Source organism: Toxorhynchites rutilus, chromosome 3 (genome assembly GCF_029784135.1).
Source record: "Toxorhynchites rutilus septentrionalis strain SRP chromosome 3, ASM2978413v1, whole genome shotgun sequence".
Lineage (NCBI taxonomy): Eukaryota > Metazoa > Arthropoda > Insecta > Diptera > Culicidae > Toxorhynchites > Toxorhynchites rutilus.
In genome coordinates, this window is record NC_073746.1 from 252184022 (window position 1) to 252206046 (window position 22025).

At 38.1% G+C, this 22025-nt stretch overlaps 1 protein-coding gene across 1 annotated transcript; it reads right to left on the reverse strand.

Moving 5' to 3' along the window:
• Positions 1–898: 898 nt before the first annotated feature.
• LOC129778103 (probable fatty acid-binding protein) lies at positions 899–9203 on the reverse strand. Its single transcript, XM_055784780.1, has 2 exons — positions 9016–9203; positions 899–1612 (listed from the first exon to the last, which is right to left on the reverse strand). Exons 1-2 carry the CDS (start codon positions 9086–9088, stop codon positions 1287–1289), a joined length of 399 nt encoding a protein of 132 aa, XP_055640755.1. The 5' UTR covers positions 9089–9203; the 3' UTR covers positions 899–1286.
• Between the last annotated feature and the right edge of the window lie 12822 nt (positions 9204–22025).

Below are 22025 nucleotides of genomic sequence, written 5' to 3' on the forward strand. Positions count from 1 at the left end.
TAAATAAGCTAACCAGTCCAAAATCTGAAGCCCCTATTCATTAAACCATGTTATAACCTTCCAGATTTTATGAACTTATGCCAAATTACCCAATTATCACATTGTTTTTTATGCAAAAACAGCAGTAAATGACTCTGACAGAGGCGAATGAACTGCAAAGTTTAAAGCCTCTTAAAAACAAAGAAGAAGAAGAAATGACTCTGAACTACTTCGTTACACTTCTAACTGTTCATTCGTGTTGATGGTAATCCATAACTATAGAACCAGGCCTTTTTGAGAAAAGGAGTGAGGAGAGTTTCTCCAACCGGTTCTATAGTTATGAAACACTGGAATTTTAGTTTTTTGAATGTTTCGCGCCTGAACACAACAATAAAATTGGAATGGTCAGTCTTATAAATGAAGATAGTTGTATTCTACACTATATACTTCAAGTCAACCGACTTTTTACATATCTCTGGAAGCTCAGAAAAAATGAGTGGTCTATAGTTGTGAAACGCAGTGTATAATAGTATAATAGAGCTAACGAGGCAAATTCTTATCGACTCGATTTCTATAATAGGGCCCAACAATTTATTGGATGACTTGAAAATATGGACATCTATCTTAACCAAACATGTCATCATTTTCAGTAGAAATAGATGATTTGAAAACAAGAGTTATGTTACAATCAGTTGATTCTAAAAAAATATAATACGGTAATCAGACACTTGTGGATTTCCTTTCACAAAGAGCATAAACGTAATCATCTATTTTATTTGTCTGAAGTCGATTTATTTGATTTAGTACTAATCTCAGCTCATGTCGGAAAGGAAGAACGGAGCTCGCGTAATCGATTATTCGATTTGTATTCAAATTTATCACCTGTATAAGGCTCGCAGAACCAAATAAAACAAAATAGTTTGAAATCAATCCAGAATGTTCTTTCTATTTATATAAAATGCTTCAGGCTCAATCATACTAACTGTAATATCCAAAAATAGATACTTGGCAACGTCGTTTGAACTAATCACTAATAGAATGAGGTTGAATGAAACCGGCGTGGAACAAAGTGTGTATTTTTTTTTGTTTTCACCTTTAAAAAATGGAATAAACGTGATTTGTCAAGAAAGCGTGCCTTCGCTTGATTTGTGTGTTGTGACTTTGTCGTTGATCTGGATCCCCATGAAAGGATCAAGCAAAAAAAATGTGATGACTAGGATCGCCAGATAAATGATGTTGTGTCGAAAATAGTCACTTCGAGTGATGTGTTTATGTGTGTGTGTGTCTGTAATTGGTTGCTCAGATGCTTAGGCGACTTTGTAGTAGCGGACACATTTGGTACTTCCAGCGGTCATGGTGGCAGTCAAATCGCTATCGGTAAACTCGCGGATTATGGTGGTGGGTTTCTCGCCCTTCTGCTCATGGATCAGCTTGTTGTCACCGTCCATGGTGACAACGGACTTGACCTTGCGACCATCGACCGTCTCCTCCTCGAACTCTTCGCCGAGCTTGAACTTGATGGTGGTGTTCTTGAAGGTGGACAGTGTGTTCAAGGTGTATTCGTCTCCGTCCTTGATCAACTCGACCGTCGGCGAAATGCTGTTACCGAGCTTGCGGAGCACCATGCCGACACCTGAGGGAGAGTGAGAGAAGATAAGAGGCGAGAAAGACTTATTATTAATAGGTTTTGATTCGAGCGATTTATGAGCGCTTATCACGCCAGAGGAACTCTGAGGTGGGTTGCTGATAAGAGTTTATAGCTCCTATCAGCCAGTGGTTACCAGATAATCGAATCTCGCTATAAACAAAATGCAGTTACTGAACATAAATTAGTCATGGTGATTGCGCAATCGTTGGTTGGATTTAAGTTGCATACATTATCTAATCTGTTATTTTTGTCTGATATAAACAACTTCTCAAAATAACTTTTTTTTTGTCTTTATTTAAAAAGACTTTCAGCCGTAGGCTGGTTCGTCTCTGCTCAAAATAATATAAATATCGTTCTTGAACGCTGTAGTATCTCTCGAAGAAAGACCAAAAGATTAAAATACGTCAACCAACAAACAAATGTTATCTCTAATAGTCCAACAAATGTCGAATGTAACAACAGCAACCGACAACAAGAGCAGTGATTTGTTTGTGAATATGTTATTGATACCCGCAGGAAAAAGCAAATATTGAATTATTTGCTGAGGGGGCGATATGAAAGACAGCACAAATAATTTTGCTACTACTGCCGCTCATAATCTGGGATAACAATTTGGTGAATCATCAACCCTGTTTACATTTTGTATTGGATTACATGGCTTAAAACCTTCAAAATAAGGTCGATAAGAATCAAAAAACTGCGCTCGGGACCTTCAGTGCAGTGTATCGTACCGTAAAAATTTAAAAGCTTAAATTGCGTGTGATGTTATCAGGGCTAGTAATTACCGGCCTATGCAGTGAAGATAAAGCAGCGTGAACCCATAACTTGTTTATTCAAGTTATCGAATAAATTTTAACTCTCCTTACTGATAAAGATTGAATAAATGATAGATCTAATACCCCAAGACATGTGGCACCGCCCTTGGCAGTTAGATCAGTGTACATGCCAGTTCACGTGTTATCCAACGTTGCTGCACCGATGCAAATGAAAGACGAAAGAAGCGGATATCCGCATTAAACGTCCACTGTCTGCGTTGCTGCTCGAGACGGTCATCAATGACACACACGAGAGCAGCAGCAGCAGCAGCACATTTAATAATCGAGCTGTTGCTGACAAGCCCTTCCCAGACTTTTGACACAAACGATCAATTGTGATGAATTAATCAAATTCCGTTTGGTCGGTGCCACGAACTCTGTCGGCCTGTTTCGCAAAGAACGATGGGAAACGTCCTCGCGCTCCCGAGTTTGTGTTATGTGGATTATAATGGTTTCTTGATTCAATTATCGGGCGGCGTTTTGCGTTGCATACAAGCAGATGAATGGACCGTACTTGTTGCCGTTCTGCTGGTAATCAAATTAACCTTTTGAATCATCTCCCAGACCCAATACGCTCTACTCGGCGGGACTCCGTGCTCATAGGTTCTGCGGGCAGATTCAAGACCGTCAAATCTCAGCTAATCTCAACGATTGAGTTATTTATGTTATGTTTGTTAGAATAAGAGATTTTTTTTTTCATTCAGTTGTAGTTGAATTGAGAAAATGAAGACAATTACATGTCCCAGAGCATATAGAAACAGCTATTCAAATAAAAATAGTTTGTCATTTTTAAATCGTTTTATAAACTTTAGTTTAGGACGAATCCACAAATACAAAAAGTTTGTAAATTGTTGAAGCTTACTCAGGAATCAGAATTGAGTGATGAACCTGATTGAATTATAGTCTAACGCAATCTATATGGTTAGCCAATGTTGGGTTGGTGCAAGAAAAATGAACATAAGTCCGTTATTTCTGAATGCTGAAATCGAGTTCAACTGCAACTGCGAAGTGCATGTTTACACACGACTCGAGTGGTAGTTTAATATTTATACAAAACAACTTTTTTTCTGAAGCTGCCTCTATCACGCTTAGCGCAATTTGTTGACGGTATGCACACAACTCAAGAGCTATTTACCATAAATAATTTATTTCTGCTCGAAATGGCGCTAGAGTTGAATCAACAGACGCATGTGGTGGATCTGGTTTTTGGTATTTTTTTTACGAATTATTGCGTTCATATTTAAAAAAGAAACACATTTTTGCTGTATTTCGGAAGGTAAATTTACCAGTACTGGTGTACCCTAGTAATAATGTATTTTCATGAACAAAATCTCGGCCTAAAATGAAATTAAGCTTGGAGATCCGAAAACGGTTTTATCATTGTATTTTTGCGTAAATTGTTGGTGGCAATATAGCTGCCACTGCCCATCTAGCGGTAAACATGATTTTTTTATATTTGAATCTTTGATGTTAGTTTCAACAAAAAAAACATGAACTAGTTACCACATAATGTTTGAATGATGATGATGATGTTGGATTAAAGAGGCTTTAAACTTTTCAGTTCATTCGCCTCTAAATATAATGTTTGAAGTGATAATTTATTGTTGAAGAGAAAAAAAATTAAACGGTTGGTGTCAATATAGTTAAGCGGTCCTGACACGGTCAATATTATGTCAATACGATGACATTTGAGAACATGACAGCTGAACAAAGCCGATATTGATGAAAAAATCATGATTTTCTGATTTTCGAGCATCAATATCTTAACATTTCATATAAACGCGTTTTGTTGACGTTTCCTCTCACGCACTTCGAAATAAAGTTTCCAGATTTGCAAGCGCGTTTGTAAATTTGCAGACATTTTATATTTGTTATTCTTTTTTTTTATATTTCAATTGACTTTTACAAACTTATGAAATCCTAGAAAATAAAGAATAAGTTATTTGGGTTGGAAAACTGAAATGGAAACTTTCAGTAAGCAAAATACGGTACTTTTCGCAATATAAATCAAAACCTCATCAGTAGGCTGACAATGTGATGTTGAGAGAGTGAATGAAACGGAACAATGTCTTATCCAAGATGGTGGAGTTAACAGGTGGCTCGTAATTTACACTATTTAGAAAAGACGTATGAGGAATGGCAAGACGAAAAGTTTGGATTCGTTTATGTTATTACTTACGTTGGTATGGTTACTTTTGATTTCGTCGAAGGTATTTGAAACAGTATAATAAATAAACAGTTGTAGTTGAAAATAGTAACCTACTAACCTTTATGCTTATGCTTCCGCCAGCTGGCTCGGCTAATGTGATATGATTTATTCAGGGAATGCTTTGATCGTGGTACCGCCACTGGCGCATAATTTGCAACTTTGTTTTTTGTGCAGGTTCATAACGGCAATCAACCGTGCCGGCGAAACTGTAGTCAATGTTTAGTGTTGTTCGGATGCCATCTATGTAAATAAATTCAAACCTACGGGATACGTCCGAACGGCAATTCTGACATTACGTTTTACCTTCCACTTCACTTTCCTTGGTCTTATCTAGGTGGTGCGGATCAAATTTATGTTTCAAGTGCATTTTGCTTGGAAAAATTTTCCCCATGCTGTCTTTTTTCCGCATGCTGTCAGGTGATCTTCTAACAAAAGAAGCCAACGTTTTCGTGACTCGGGCTTTGTTTATTTACCTTTTTGGCCGAACCAGAATTAAAATAAGTGTTGTAATTTGTGCAATTCGTATTTTTTAGTTGTTTTAATGAAACCAAAAAGTGCAAATAATATAATTCTAGTGTTGAGAATAAAAAAAAACCTAACATTTATCGAGAAATCAAATCGAATTATATTTAACTTTAGATAGATTTCTTCTTATATGGCACAAACGTTCCTAGAGGAATTTCGTCGTCTCACATAGCACTACTTGCGTCATTTTAATTAGTACTTAGTTGAGATTTCTATGCCGAGATAGATTTAGAAGTCATTAATACTGAAATTTCAATATCTGCCAAAATGTCATTGGTCATTGTCATATTTTTGCCAAGGCGCGTAGAAGTATATCCTAAGGTGGGCCAAATTGCTAAAATCACTCTTCAGCCATCTTGGAAATCTACTGTGTTTTGTTTGTAAACAAAACACAATACGCTTGTGCCCAAGCTCGCTCGTGATCAGTCTGTCTCTTTCACGCTTCAAGCAAATAATTCCCCTTCTGCTTTCTTCTGTACTGTTTTCATATACCGCTCCCCTAACCAACTTAGTGACGAAACGGCCTCACCTAGTACCATAGACCCGTCTTGATTTTTGCCTTTAACCCATTAACGGGCCGTGAGAACTAATCATGCAATCTACGCAAACTACAATACAACGACGTGTTTACATGCTAAAATACCCAAAATTTTTTTACATGCAAAACAATTGAAAACATTGAAAAAATTGATGGCAATATAGTTGCTACTGCCTGGCTAGCGTTAAGTGTTGGTGACAATATAATTGCCACTGCCCGGCGGGTCTAAAAAGAATAGTTTTTGAATTATTCGCGCTCAGGTATGCTGTTAGATATCAGAACTAGTTACCACCTGGGTATAATTTTATAATAAAATTTATTGAAAATTTTAATTAAATTTATTTAAAATTTCAAGTGTATTTTGCTTGAAAAATGAATTTCTTGCACCCTTTTTCCACATGATGTCTTTTTTCTGCATACTGTGCGATGTTTCTCATATAAAAGGAGCAAACGTTTTCGTGATTCGGGTTTTGTTTAATTACCTTTTTAATTGAACCAGAATTGAAATAAATGTTGTAATTCGTGGTTTTTAGTTTTTTTTTAATGAAAAAAGGAAACAAATAATATAAAGCTAACGTTTGACGAGGAGTAAAATTGAATTATAATTGAGTTTATTTATGTTTAGAAGTCAAAAATACTGAAATTTCAGTAACTGCCAAAATGTCAGTTGGGCTCTTGTGATTTGAAACGCTAGAAACGCTGAAAAATTGATGAAAAAATGAAGTTCGTTCAGTTCTATTAATTCGATATTTCTTACCTCGAATAACAATAATCTCACAATTGCATAATTCTATTCAAGCATCAAAAGCATTTTGAGGCGTTCATCATCACAAAAAACGTCAAAGTGCAGAAAAAAGCATTCTCCAGGATCTTGCGCCGTCATGAACTCATCTGATTAAAACATATCGTACCGAACCTTAAAAGTTACTTTTTAACGAAAGTCATTGGTGTAATTTTCACTTTAACGCCAGTAAAGAAACTCCAATTTTGAAGATTAATTTTTTTCCAATTTTCCATTTTCCGGGAAATGACAAAAAAAACGAAAATCTATATAATTTGCATTTTTTTTTCTGTAGAAGGTTCGAACGAATGGTTTTTTTTCTACATCATATTATATCATATTTATTATATTATTTTATCAAAGTAATACTGCAGAAAAGTTTACATATTTTCGTATTTTATCAGATATTGTTATTTGTTAGGTTATGTTAGATTATGTACTTTTCACACTTAGTTGTTTTAAAACGAATGTATTGCCCAATAGAGTTATACAATATTGAATGAAATTTATGGTACGTGGTAGCTAATAAACTAAGCTATCATTTGATGCAAAAACATTACCAGATGGTTACTCCCAAAGCCTTGAGAAATTATCAAAGTTGCTGTTCGATTTTTCGAGCACTCTGTACGGTATGAATGAAAAAAATAACTTCGTTCCCAGTGGAACTTTTGCATTCTCAATGTAGGTATTACTTGCTAATAAAAATTAGTAGTACTTAATTGAGATTTCTATGCCGAATAACACGCGTTGAATGTATTCTAGAGTGGCAAGCTCTAGAGGACGCGTGACCTCAGTGCATGTCGGAAAGAATTTCTCTAACGAAAAATCCCCCGATCAGAACGGGAATCGAACCCGAACACCCGGCATGATCATGTGTGACGCTAACCACTCGGCCACGGCAGCACTTAGCTGCTGCTGCTGCCAACATTTGTATGGAAGTAAATCGTAGAAGAATCAGACAGACTTTGTCAGCAGACTTACCCCCCTATTCTGTATTTCGATCGATTCGAAATATTTCGAACGACTTGATAACATTACAATCTGTATTTCATTCGAGTTGCTTTTGCATTTCGTTCGATCTGTTTCTCTTCGAACATTAAATGGGCAAAACGTTCGAAACAGGGAAAGCGAAATTATAACTCGAACGAAATAATGGTTTTGAACGAAATGACAATCCGTCGGAATACAGAATAGGGCTGTTAATGAAGCAGTCTAAATGCTGAACATAATGTTTTTATAAATTTTTTTGGATGGTCTTTGGTGAGATTATGTACACTGCAAAACAAATTCACAAATTTTTTTTCTATGTTCGAAAAATCGGAAGAAAAAGATGATTTTTCCGGATTTTTCGAGGGCAAAGAATTGATTGAAAAAAAAATCGATTCAATCCTAGTTTGAATTAGATTAATAGGTTAGAGTCATGGCTACGTGTTCATTTAATTAAATAACGCCAAGTTGAAAAATTTCATTCAAGTTTCATCTATTCAAAATCGGGTTTGAACCATCTTATCTGATAGAGAATAGTTTGGGTTCCAATCTTGAATGTTGCCACTAGTCAACGCGGAAACTTTCGTAGTCCCGGGTTGATGGCGATATTGACAGTGTAAGGTGGCATAATATTGATTAAGGTTAGATCGGATATCGAAGGCCTGGCTGTCAGGATATTGGTGGCGAATTTTGTCAATAATATTGATCTGTAAGGTGCCCACTATGAAAACATGGTAATAAATTTAATGATTTTATCGTATTTTGAGCGGAAAGGTTCGCATGTCACAATGCAAGCAGTAAGGTGTAGTGAAAAACATCCTTTATTACTCAATAGATGGCATTATTAATCGTCTCGAGTTACAAACACCGAAAAGAATCTACTTTCTCCGTTCTGTTTCATACCATGGTATGCGTCCGCGTAATAGCGCAAAAGGAAGTAAGCAATTCCACCGAGTTCAGTGACCGTTCCCGGTTTCCGAATTCGATTTTCTAGTTAGAAAACCAAACTCGCACTGGAATGGAATCTAATTACGAAGCAAACACTATTGCACAACTTGGCAAAGCTAAACCCATTTCAACATCTTGTTCTCTTCACCACACCGGTAAGCAGAACGTTTGTTTGGATTAACACAACCAAACCGGTAAAATACGGTGGGGAAAAGATGTGCGAAAAGTGAAAGAGGAAAGAAAAAACCAGACCGGCCGGTGTTTGGCGCAAACGCAACCTCAACACATCGTACGATAAGCAGACGGCAGAATGTGGTGTGGTGGTTGCCATCGAAAGCGGGGCTATAATGTTCATATCCGGTGGCGACAAGTCGTCGCTATATTAATTGCATGGCTTCGCCGAGGTTATCGGGTGTTGTTGTTACACTTGTGATTGCTTCGGTCTTATTGCTTGCCACTTAATCACTTAACTGGGGCTATCAAAATGGCATGATCGAGATGACAATGTAACTAAAATTCACTTATCTACACACCCACCGAAGCACATATACTTCAACTGTTACCGAATCCTTCGTCTACACTTACCGAGAGCCTTCATGTACTCATCGAATCCTTCCGATTTCTCCATCTTGTATTTCTTTCCAACCCATGCTGCCATTGTGTGATGAGGGAGGTTGAGAAGATCTCTGGATGCAGGGAAAATAAACTAAATGCAAATTATTCACCGGAACGAACAAGAACGCACCACGGTTTACACTGGAATACACCGTTCGGCCAACGCTCGGATTGCTTTTATATCAGCCGAAGTTCGGTTATTCAGTACTGGGTGTGTTTGTATGACCGACATACCCGAACCGCACTGTCGATAAAATTATAGCAAACATGATCAGTGATGCCAGATTTTTGTTCGTGTAAATCTATGACTTTTTCAATTCTTCGCATTCCTACGGATTTATCATTTTGGTAATACATCGAATATAGAAAGTAATGTTTCGCGCAAATAATCAAATCGATTTGAAAACTTTTATGTGGAATGAGTATAAATACGAATATTAGCTATAAATACTCTGATACAGAGAAATTCGACATTTTTTTAACATTACACAAAGGATTCGATTATATACAGTTTCGAATTTTGTGTATTGTGTATAACCGAATCCTGTATATAATCGAGTCAAAAAAAATTGTTTATACATATATTTTTCGTTTTTCGAATTTTTACTTTTACTTCCATTTTTGGAATAATGTCGGGAGTGAGAATTGAACTCGTGACCTTTAGCGTGAGAGGCATGGATGATACCACTACGACCGATCGCCTCCGCTCGAAGAATCTATTTTTTTTTCATCCCACAAAGTCGGTGTTTTCTCACATGAAAAAAATAAAGTTGTCCAGAATTTCTCCTCAGGAGGTGATAGTCGAATAGTCGCATGTAGTCGAATTTCAACAATGACACAGTTATTGAACTTCTTTATTGTACCGGAATTTGAAGGTTTTATTGTTATTTAAACCCAAACATTCATAATAAACTTGATTGTTTCTATTAACCAAATTAATGCTCTCAAACCGTTCTGTAATATGTTCTTTGAAACCCAACTTATATCTTTCTCAATTTTGCTGCAATATCGTTATAAACAATTCCTGGTGAGAATTTAATCAAAATCTTCCAAAATGTCGATTTTTACTCCATTGTAGCCAATTAAATTTCTCCTTAACGTTGAAATATTACATTTTTTTAGTAAGTCATATTTGAATTATAAATATTTTTTTTAAACTGTATACTCTCTGTCCAACTTCCATTCCCTTCCCTAAGAGCATCCTGAATATATATTTCGTTGTAATACAAACAGTTAGAATTTCAAAAAGATATTCTCATACATTGTTGAATGCTTGGTATAAAGTATATTTAACGTCAATTTCGTTCTAAAGAGTCGTTTGTTTATTTATTGGCCTTAATATGATAGTTTCAACTATCCAGTTTTTATAAGACCATTTCAGAATTCATAAGTCTTATCAATGAAAAATTCAAAACAATCCGCAGATTTACATGTCAATAATCGGTAACTTTGTTATTTCGGTTAATAACCTGGAAAATTAGTGTTGGAATACCATTTACCAAATTCTGCAGAATGGATTTCTCGATATTTTATTGTGGTCTTGTGGCCTTGAGCTCTTCAATCATGGTGTGCCGCTTTCCCTCAGTGTTGATTCTGCGTACAAGGATTCCCCCTAGGATTTTCAACAGGATAAAGTTTGAAGAGCGAGCCGGCCTGCCAAAAAAATTAGTTTTTGGTCTTTAATTTTTCCTTAGTTTCCTTGCTGGTATGAATAATAACATCGTTTCGCTGGAATGTGATTTTTTTGTGACGATATATACTCAAAAACGGTAGCAGAGAGGATTCCAGAACATGTATGTAATCCTTGCTATTCATTTTGAATTATGTAAAAGGTATCTTGAGCTTCAAGGTTGCACAGAATCCCGCTAAAATCATGCACGAGTCTCCACCAAAATTCCTGGTTGAAAAATACTGTTCCTTCTTCCATAAATCACGCCAGTACCCGTTAAAACCATCAGGATCATTCAAATTGAACTCTTTTCGACCCTGAAGATAACCTATAAATTGAAGAACTTTTCGTTATGGTATATAGCAAAATGTATTCTTTTGATACCATTCTTTGTCACAACATACCACACCCCACTACCAGTTCATGACAGTTGTGGCAAAAGTCAGACATCTTCCGATGTGAGATGGAGTAAGATTAGGATCTTTAACCTTTTAAGCACTCTTTATGTAAGGACTTTTTAACAAAACTTGATGGATTGTCTCCCGGGACACATTTAAATTCAAAGATTCCTTTATATGCATAAGCGATTTTTAGGAATTCGAAGCTGTTCTAATTACTACCCGTTTATCCTGGTCAGAGAGCTTCGATTTACGTGCAGCTCTCTTTTTCTTACCGTATCCTTGAGGATTCGCCAAATAATTGAGCACGACTTGATGGGATCGTTCAACCCGACGAGCAATCTCTCTGATATCAACATTTTCTTGGTGAACTGCCTCGATTTGGTTTTCTTCTCTCACCGTGAACGCTTTCCCCTTCCGCATTTTCCAGATCTATTGATATGGCGGAAAATGTAACCGCTCTTATAAAAACTTGACACAAAAACTACAATACAAAACAATTCGACTACTTTTGTTTACGCTCAGCGCTTGCATACACACATATGAAAATCATTCAGTTTATGGCAGCCTCCAATACCAATATACTAGAATATAAATTGAAGCATTGTTTGTTTACAAAAACCTGGTCTGGTGTATAATCGAGTCCAAATTTCGCGTTGGCGGCATTGCGCTTCCTTTACTAGTTTTCGGAGTGACAAGGATAATGATTGATTTCAGGCGGAATGAACACGTTTTTAAGATTAAAATTATGAACGAAAATTAATTTCTCTGTATCAAATTAGTATTCTATTTAAATGAAAAACTCTTCTTTTCTGCAGGTGGTGAAAAAATCTCACAAGGAAATTGTTTTGGAAGACAACTTTATATTATAATAAAAAGTTTCACGAAAAATGTCGGAAGTTTATTTAAATAGTCAGAAATATGTGTTTCAAGTAATTAAATAATATGGTGCGAAAGTTTTCATTCAAATTTTAACATTTAAAACCCGGCTTCGTGTTTTCTATTCTGATAGAGATTAAAATATCGAGATTGAGACCCGAAAAAATGCCAGAAAATGTGGAAGGGTCTGAGCCTAGAGGCATGGACGGAAACTTGACGTAGGACTTTGAGGACAATTGCTTTTGAATTGAGTTTTTGTAACTGGTCATAAATCGATACTATATCCGTAAACTCAATTTCAAACGGGTTGTAAGAGTTTTTTTGCAAATCGTTCTTTCGCTCTTTTGTTCAGCAGTATCAATACCGGTATCAAGAATAACATCGAATGTTTGCTAAACAGAACAAATATAGGCAGCTTCACAGCTATTCATGCCTTGGCATTGATATCGTTAGATTGGATAGGGCATTTTCTAACTTGTATGGAATTTATTCTTTTAATTCCTGGGGAAAGCAAAATAATTTTTTTTAAATGGCAAATGAATGCAAAATTTATGTTTCGTTCCTCACCCGACGATACTATATTTAATAGTTTGATTGGCGCAATGTTTCATGTCTTCTGTTGAGACTCAACCTAGGTTCCATAATACTAATACTGTACATACATAATACTGTCTAAAATACGACAGCATCGTTAATGTAGGGCTACGAAATAATAAAAGGTGAGAAACAAACATTATAGAAGTCAAAATATAAAACTCATCAGTAAAAACATTTGGTAGCAGTTACAAGGGCCGAAGAATGAGTGATAGGCGCGTACGTTTCATAAAGTAGTAAAACGTCAAGTTAAGTAGATTTTCACCGACGAACGTAGTTCTCACCGCTGAAAAATACCTCCTACATACGAGGGCGGTCCGATAAGTACTCAGTCTCATCGCCCGATTGTGTCAGTATCGCAAGAGAGATTACTTATCGTGTAGTACATTCTCATAAACGGCTACTGTCAGAATTTCAGCCGAATCGGACTAGTTTTGTTTTGACCGTGTGTGGAAGCGGGCGTGTCCGCGGATTTTAGAAAAATGGAAAAAATGGAAATTCTGCACTACGCACTACGAACTGCTGCCCCATCCACCGTTTTCTCCAGATGTGGTCCCGTACCACCTTTTTTTGTTTCCAAACTTGAAAAAGTCACTCGCCGGGCAGATTTGAGTCGAATGAGGAGGTCATCGCCGCCACGAAGTCCTACATTGCAGACCTCGAGAAAACGTATTTTTTCAGATGGATCAAAGAAGTTGGAGCATCACTGGGTATAGTGTATCGAGCTAAAAGGAGACTATGTTGAGAAATAAATCGCCACTTTTCCAAAAATTTTGTTTTTTTTGTAGGCTTACTTAAGTACTTGAGTACTTATCGGACTGCCCTCGTATATGTCTTGAAATGGGCTGCACTTGAAAGTCACTTTTAACCCGAAAACAATGCTCGAATTCATTAAAATTAATTGATCGATCGGAAAAAGTTCTTGGTGACTTGGTGTCATGTGATAACTCATATATTAGTTCCACTCCAATATGAGTACAATCTCGTCACATGGCGAGCATTTAATATCAGTTCACGTTTCACACGGAAGTGTCCATGTTTCAATCCCATTTTTATTTCAAATGACTGTAAACAACAAACACAACATTTGCTTGTCTTGAGGATCTGGATACGTACTCAGAACCATTAAAAACTATCCAACAATTAAGTCGGATTTGACCAGAGATGCCAGGTTTGAAGACATGTCTTCATTTTGAAGACATTGAACTTACTGTGAAGACATTGAAACGAGTAGGTCGTTCCAGAAAGATTTTATTAGAGTTACGTCTATTGGTATATCACCTGCACTGCTACAATCAGACACTCAAAATAATCGATGAAGATTTTAGTAGACTCGATCAAGATTAGATTAATGAATACTTAAAAACTAATGTCGGCAACAGGAAATAGACACAGGAATAAAATGAATTTTTCTAGAAGATTCGAACAATATTTTCGGAGTGATTTGAATAATTGAAAAAAAAGTCGTGAGTTGTGCGATTATTCAAATCAAACAATAGTACAAGTATTTAGAATATATAAGTTAGTGCAGTAGTGTACTTTGCACCGGGAAAACGGAGCCTTGGTGGCCGGTTTATTTTGCGTTTCGGCGATCAGCCATCGCCTGCGAAGTTGGTGCTCGGTAAATCCCCCGGAGTGGTCTATCGCCTCGTGGTTGCGGACCACTCTGGAGCGCGTTGGTCAACGAGAGGGAAGCTTGACCCCGTGTGCGTCGCACGCTACACGCGTACGTACTCCAGCACGGTTAGCTCAGGACGGGGAAGTACACCAACGCCAGCGAGGTTTACCGAAACTCACGTCGGTGCGAGGTTTGGTGTCTGAGCGGTGAAACCACCACGCTGCTCCACCTTTTGGATGGCCCACCGTTGCTGCAAACCCATACCGGTATATAAATTCATAAGAGTGAGTACCCTGAAAAATCTAGTCGTGATAGTACGGACCATCACCACCGTTACACATAACACCAAATTAGTAGGGACACCACACTGTATTTAGTAGGGAAGTTACAGTGGAGGTAACGCAAAACAGAGTGACGTCACAAACGAAGATCTGTTGAGAATTAGGAGTTAGAAATTTGACGAAAATAAGAACAAAACCATAGGAAAATTTCTGGAAAATTTGGCTAATATTTTTTCCTTTAATTAAATTGAGATAAATTGAGATCTAAATTTTAGATTGGATTTATTTAAATTTTGGGTTAGAAAGAAAAGATCGATTTTTAAATTTGGGATAGAGAGAACTTTCGGATTTTGTGGAGATATTTTCTTTTTTTAGTGTTGGAGAAGCAAATCGAAGGAGGATACTGTAGCGAGGTCTACGGTATACGTTAGTCCGGGCAACAACTCATCCGTATCCCGACAGAGGACCTCGGTCCTCTGGCACAAAAGTTGGCGATTTTGCAGGCCCGCACAGTACCCCCTTATAACATTTTGAAGACATTATGAATTATGTGAAGACATTTCAGTATGATAGTGTATGTGTATTTTGGGAGATATTATTGCCATAAATTTCCTACTATCGGCCGAAAATATCGCCAAAAGAAGTAAGGCTTTTGTCTCAGTGTCATTTGTTTACTTTTGTACTTAGTAACTTAGTTGTTTCGGTGTCATTCACTCGTTTTTTGACGACTGCTTCACAAATCGAAGGCTTTCCGATTACATACAGTTTCAATAATTCGTTGTATGGATAGGGTTTGTACGGTACATTCCACAATTTCGTTTTTGTGGAGAAATTGGGGGAATAGTCAACGGTTTATCAAGTCAATTATCATTTTTAAACTCGTAAAAATTAATTCGCAGTTTCTTTGTTCACAATTATTGAAACAAATTTCAAAACTTCAAGGTAATGAAACGCGCTATATAACAAAATCAAGTAGAATAAACATTGAATAATCTATAAAACATTGTTCAAAATTGAGTTGTGAATTTTAGTTTCCTTCAATATGATTGTGAAGTGATTTGAAGGCATTTTTTCGTAGCATTTGAAGACTTCTGGAAAAATCACCTGGCATCCATGGATTTGACGTATGGTAACCAATGATGCCAATCTCCCTGGTTTTTCAGGATTTTCCACACTTTTTGGCAGGTACTCTGACAGGCACTCGTTTTTAGAGTTTAATATGGAAAGAGAAAATGCATGGTTATTTTTCTTAATGATCATGCTTCATTACGTACAGTAAAACTTTATTGCCACAAGTTGGAAGCACTCAACTGGGAACTTCTTCCCTATGCGTCTTATTCGCCAAGCTCGGCTCCTTCCGATCATCACCCATTTGCAACGTATCTTGCAATTACTGAGCATCATAATCTTGGTTTAGATAAAAAAATTATGATTAAATGCCGATTAAATTATGTAACTAGCAGTGCAGCCAGCGTGTTTTTTTTAAATAAAAGTTTGCATTTCATAGCAGGTGTGCAAATTTAATTCTGCGGTTTTTTTGGTCAAAATTAGAGATTTCACTGTAAACTAAATCATTTCTCATTCTTGAAGTATGGTTCATCGATAGCCACTGCCCTTTCCCATTTTTCCACTTTACGTCCACTTTGTTTCAAGTACTGCTAATATGATATGAAGAGATCCTCGAAACTACCGAATGTTTGGTTTCTCCGTATGAATGGAAGAACTGCTCAGCCGGTCCTTGCGCCCCTGGTCGGAACAAGTCGCCCCTAGTCGCTATATCTGTAAAATGTTGGACATCCAATTGAAGTGTTTCCCGGAACGTTTTGAAGACTTGAGCAACATGTGGCCGAGCGTGGTGGTGCAGTAAAATCACTTTATCGTATTTTTGCTTATATTGCGACCGTTTTTGCTATGTTGTTCGACTCAAACGCATTAGATGTGTGTGGTGGAGAGCTCTTGTGATGGTTTCACCTGACTCCAAAAGTTTATAATGTATAACGTCAAGTTGTTCCCATCATGAGCATTATGAGCTTCTAACCATAGATGTTTGACTTGGTCGTCGATGCTCGCAACCGATATGATAAGATCCAGTGATTCTGATAGATCATTTTGCGTTTGACATGAATATTCATAGAGAAGTGGCATCTGCATTCTCTGCATTCTGCATCTTCAAATGTTTGCTTCTTTTTGATGTGTTAATTGTCTTCGATACTAGAAGCTCCACTTTTGAAGCGTTGAAACCACCTTCGATTGGTGATCCACTAATAGCGATCGTTCCATAGATATCAATAGTTATTTGGAACTCGAAACTCCATCCACGATTTGCGTAATGTTAATCATTCGTGATTATCTGATATCGAAAAAGTTCCATAAAAATAATTATTAACAATGAATCGTCAATTTAGTTTTCTATCCCAAAAAGTTAGTTTGTGTGTTTAATAGCGTATTCGGGGTATCGATTCCTGGTGCTTGAACGTGAACAAATTATGTTTGTAAAAAAAATATGTGAACAGTGGAATCAAGTAGAGCAATATTTGAATGAAGTTATTCATACTTGATTGAACACGTAATTTCTCGTTTTCTATGCAGAAATACATTTATGCTAGTACATCTATATAAACACAATCATTCATAGGGTTAATTTTGTTGTACATTCACACAAAATCATCTCTCCCAAGTTTCGAATGCTCGGTCTTCTATTGCCATGGTCAACATATTTATTTTTATCATTTTTTAGTCCCCGTGGATTACTAATCAAACTGCAGCTATAAACACGTCTAAAGGTTGATATCTCGCTACGACAACTTATCAGTGTTGCAAAAGACACCTTCACGGTTTGCCGCGGATTTAGATAACAAATTTATCCAATTCAATGACGGTAGCATCCTGTGCGCTTAATTCTTGGAGAGCGCCCTGAGTCATCCCACACGCATTGGAGACGGCAATGAGTGATAATGCAACTCTAATATATATGTGAACTGAGGGTCGTATCAGTCAACGGGCGTTATGTCATTATTATATTGACCTGATCTTATGGAATAGATTCATGTGGGCTAGGGGGCATGAACAAAACGAATGCTCCCACATTTCAGAATGGTGCACATGGTATGATAGTTTCACTTTTCATTCTATTACACGGTGTAGTACGAATGCAACTGACCATTGTTTATTCATCTAGTTTCATTGCGGTTTCTCATCCAAATGATGAGCTAAACAATGTTTGGTACTGACATCCTTAGTTGTGATGGATAGCATAGAAGTTGTATATCGAATTCTTATAATTCTCAAATTACCAAACAAATATTTTCATCAGTTCAATTAATTAATTCGTTTCTATATACACCGTGTCTAATATTTTCTCATACAAATTCAGACTTTGATTATTTTACATTCTTCGTGCCGTCACAGGGGGCACACACAACTTCCATCGGCATTTCGTCCCAGATTCGAAGGATCACAGCTTTTAACTGGGCCAACGTAGGCACCTTTTACTCGTTTACCTTCGACAGCATTCATGACCTTACGAATAAATCCAAGAGATATAGATTTTTTATTTTTTTTATCCAAAATATATATTTTTATTAAGGCTCAGATGGCGTCAGCCTAACGGGGCCGGGAGTTCAATATTTCGACAATGTTTGCTTACAACTATGTTAGTAATATGTAACCGATTACTCGCGGTTGGCTCGAGGTTAGTATTACAAGTGTTCTCATAATTGGTATGTTGCAGTCTTCGATGCTCTGTTCGTGTGCCCGACATGGGATACCTCCTATTGGGATGCAGCTGACCATTAATCAGCAACGCCCCCCTAGTCTGTACCCCATATCTAGCGTGGTGCGTCTTTCTCGACTCGAGGAATCCAGGATAGAATGGTCACTAGCCGGCGCAATCATCAGCTCGTGTAGAGTTGTCATAAGCGGTACAACCTTTGGCTCTTGTTGAATGATCAGCGGACTGCACAACCTTTGGCCCGTGTATCTGTAAAGAGTGTGTGTATGTATTGCCGCGACTAAGTAAAAGTTTATCGTTTGGATAGGAGGGATATGAAACGGGGACACAACGAAGGAAACATCATTAAACGTTGACATCGGCGTTTCTGAGGAACAGGTATAGATGAAGCAGAAGATCAGGATCACGGCTACCTAAGATATCCCGGACGGGGATATCCGATTGTCTGCCTTGTGCTCTCAGTGCTCTAGAGAGCTGAGAGCGAGCAGCATGGAACCGGATACACGACCAGACAACATGCTCGATGTCGTGGTAGCCATCGCCACAATCACAAAGATTGTTTGCTGCGAGCCCAATGCGATAGAGATGCGCGTTTAGGTTGTAGTGATTGGACATAAGCCGAGATATCACGCGAATGAAATCACGACCTACATTCAATCCCTTGAACCATGCACTCGTCGAGATGCACTTAGGGATAATCGTGTGTAACCAACGACCGAACTCATCTTCACTCCACATGCGCTGCCAACTTACGAGCGTGTACTGACGAGGAATGTGGAAAAATTCATTATAAGCAATTTGCCTTTCAAAAAGTGTGCCTTCTAAAGCGCCCACCTTAGCTAGCGAGTCCGCTTTCTCATTCCCCGGAATCGAGCAATGAGAGGGAACCCATGCTAAGGTAATCTTGAATAATTTTTCGACCAAAACACTCAATAGTTGTCTTATTCTTGTTAGGAAATAAGATGAGCATTTATCAACTTTCATTGAGCGGATTGCCTCTATTGAGCTGAGACTGTCTGAAAAAATAAAATAGTGGTCGATGGGCAATGTTTCAATGATCCCTAATGCGTAATATATCGCACCCAGTTCAGCGACATACACGGAACAAGGATCTTTGAGTTTGAAAGAGGCACTGGAATTTTCATTGAAGATGCCGAAGCCAGTGGACCCGTTTATGAATGAACCGTCAGTAAAGAACATTTTATCAGATCTAACTTTCCCATATTCTGCCGAAAATATCGGCGGAATAGAATCGGAGCGTAGGTGATCTGGGATTCCATGGATTTTTTGTCGCATGGACAGATAAAAAATGACAGAGGAATTGCAGAAGTATGGGGAGCAAACTTGGTTGGAGATGCCTGGTGAAGGGTACACGTCGTGGGTAAGGTACTCATGGTATAAAGACATAAAACTTGACTGAGGAGTCAGGTGGAGTAGATTTTCGAAGTTATCAATCACCAATGGATTCATGATCTTGCAACGGATGAGAAATCTGTAGGATAATTCTGTGAACCGAAGAGTAAGCGGGGGTACTCCTGCCAAAACTTCGAGACTCATCGTATGTGTCGAATGCAAACACCCCATGGCTATACGCAAGCAACGATATTGTATTCTCTCCAGCTTGAGAATATGAATCCTGGCAGCTGATCGGAAGCAAAAACTGCCATATTCTAACACTGATAATATCGTTGTTTTGTACAACTGAATGAGGACTCCTGGATGGGCACCCCACCATGTTCCGGTAATTGTTTGGAGAAAATTGATTCTTTGCTGCCATTTCTGTTTCAAATACGCAATGTGTCTCCCCCAGGTACACTTAGAATCAAAATATACACCCAGGTATTTGAAAAACATAGAGTGTTTGATCGTTTTGCCGGATAGGTGAAGCTGGAATTGGGCGGGTTCGTGCTTCCTAGAAAAACGACCATTTCAGTTTTCTCCGTAGAGAATTCGATACTCAGCTTGAGGGCCCACGTGAACAGATTGTTCAGGGTATCTTGCAACGACTTTTGCAGAACGACGGGATTAGTACCCGTGATGGAAATAACTCCATCGTCTGCAAGTTGTCTCAGCGTGCAGTCTCTAGTTAGACAATCATCCATATCATTGACGTAAAAACTGTACAAGAGGGGGCTTAGGCAGGAGCCTTGTGGTAGGCCCATAAAACTGTAACGAGAAGATTTCGAGCTGCCATGAGAGAAAATCATGTGCTTTTCTGACAGTAAATTGTACAGGAAATTATTGAGAATTGGTGAAAGTCTACGGTTATGAAGCATCTCTGAGAGAATTTCCATGGAAACTGAATCAAATGCCCCTTTGATATCGAGAAAAACGGAAGCCATTTGTTCTTTGCGAGCAAATGCGATTTGGATTTCAGAAGATAGCAGCGCGAGACAATCATTTGTCCCTTTACCTCGGCGGAAGCCAAACTGCGTATTTGACAGCAAATTGTTCGTTTCGACCCACTTGTCCAAACGAAGTAGAATCATTTTCTCTAACAATTTACGAATACAGGATAACATTGCAATCGACCTATACGAGTTGTGATCGCAAGCCGGCTTGTTGGCTATCACTCTCACTTGTCTCCAGTCATGCGGGACAATATTCAGCTCCAGAAACTTGTTGAACAAGTTCAGCAAACGCTGTTTTGCCAAGTCGGGAAGATTCTTCAACAAGTTGAATTTAATCTTGTCCGACCCCGGAGCTGAATTGTTACATGAGAGAAGGGCAATTGAGAATTCCACCATCGAAAAATTCTCATAATCGCTTTGAAGTGGAATGTCGCGTACGACGTATTGTGCAGGAGCGGTGTCGGGGCAAACCTTCCTTGCAAAGTTAAAAATCCAACGGTCAGAGTATTCCTCACTTTCGTTTGTATGGTTCCAGCCACGCATTTTCCTAGCCGTATTCCAAAGAGTGCTCATAGCGGTCTCCCTTGACAAACCATTGACGAACTTCCGCCAATATCCACGCTTTTTTGCTTTAATCAAACCTTTTAGTTTGGCTTCTAGAGCTTGGTACTTTAGAAACCATTCCACTAATCCAGTTTTCCTGAATTTTTTGAAAGCGGATGATTTTTCAAGGTAGACCTTTGAACACTCCTTGTCCCACCAAAGTGATGGAGGACAACGTCGGAAAGTGGTAGCCGGTACACGTTTCACGTACACGTTTTTGAGCTTGAAGTGCGCTTTCGTAAATCAAACTCGATATAAAGTTATACTCTTCGAGTGGAGGAAGTTCATGCATTGAAACAATTGCTTCATATATTATTTCCGCAAATGTTCTCCAGTCAATATTCTTCGTGAGGTCATACGAAATATTGACTGACTCACGAAAGCTTGATTCATTAGCGATCGATAAAATTATTGGTAGGTGATCACTACCGTGGGGATCTTGGATTACCTTCCACATGCAATCCAGGGATAACGAAGAAGAGCATAGAGATATGTCTAGCATGCTTGCCCGTGCAGGAGGGTTGGCTATTCTGGTTACTTCCCCAGTATTCAAAACTGTCAATTTGAAGTTGTCGCACAGATCATAAATCAAAGTGGCACGGTTGTCATCGTAGAGTGATCCCCATGCTGTTCCATGGGAGTTGAAATCACCTAAGATTAACCGCGGCTCCGGCATTGCCTCGATAGTATCAAAGAACTGATGGCGGCCTACCGTAGTTCTGGGAGGGATATATATCGAAGCAATGCAGAGGTCTTTGCCATTGATTTGTGTCTGGCAAGCAACAACTTCAATGCCTGTCATCGATGGGAGAGTGACTCTATAGAAGGAGTGACATTTTTTAATCTCCAATAGTACG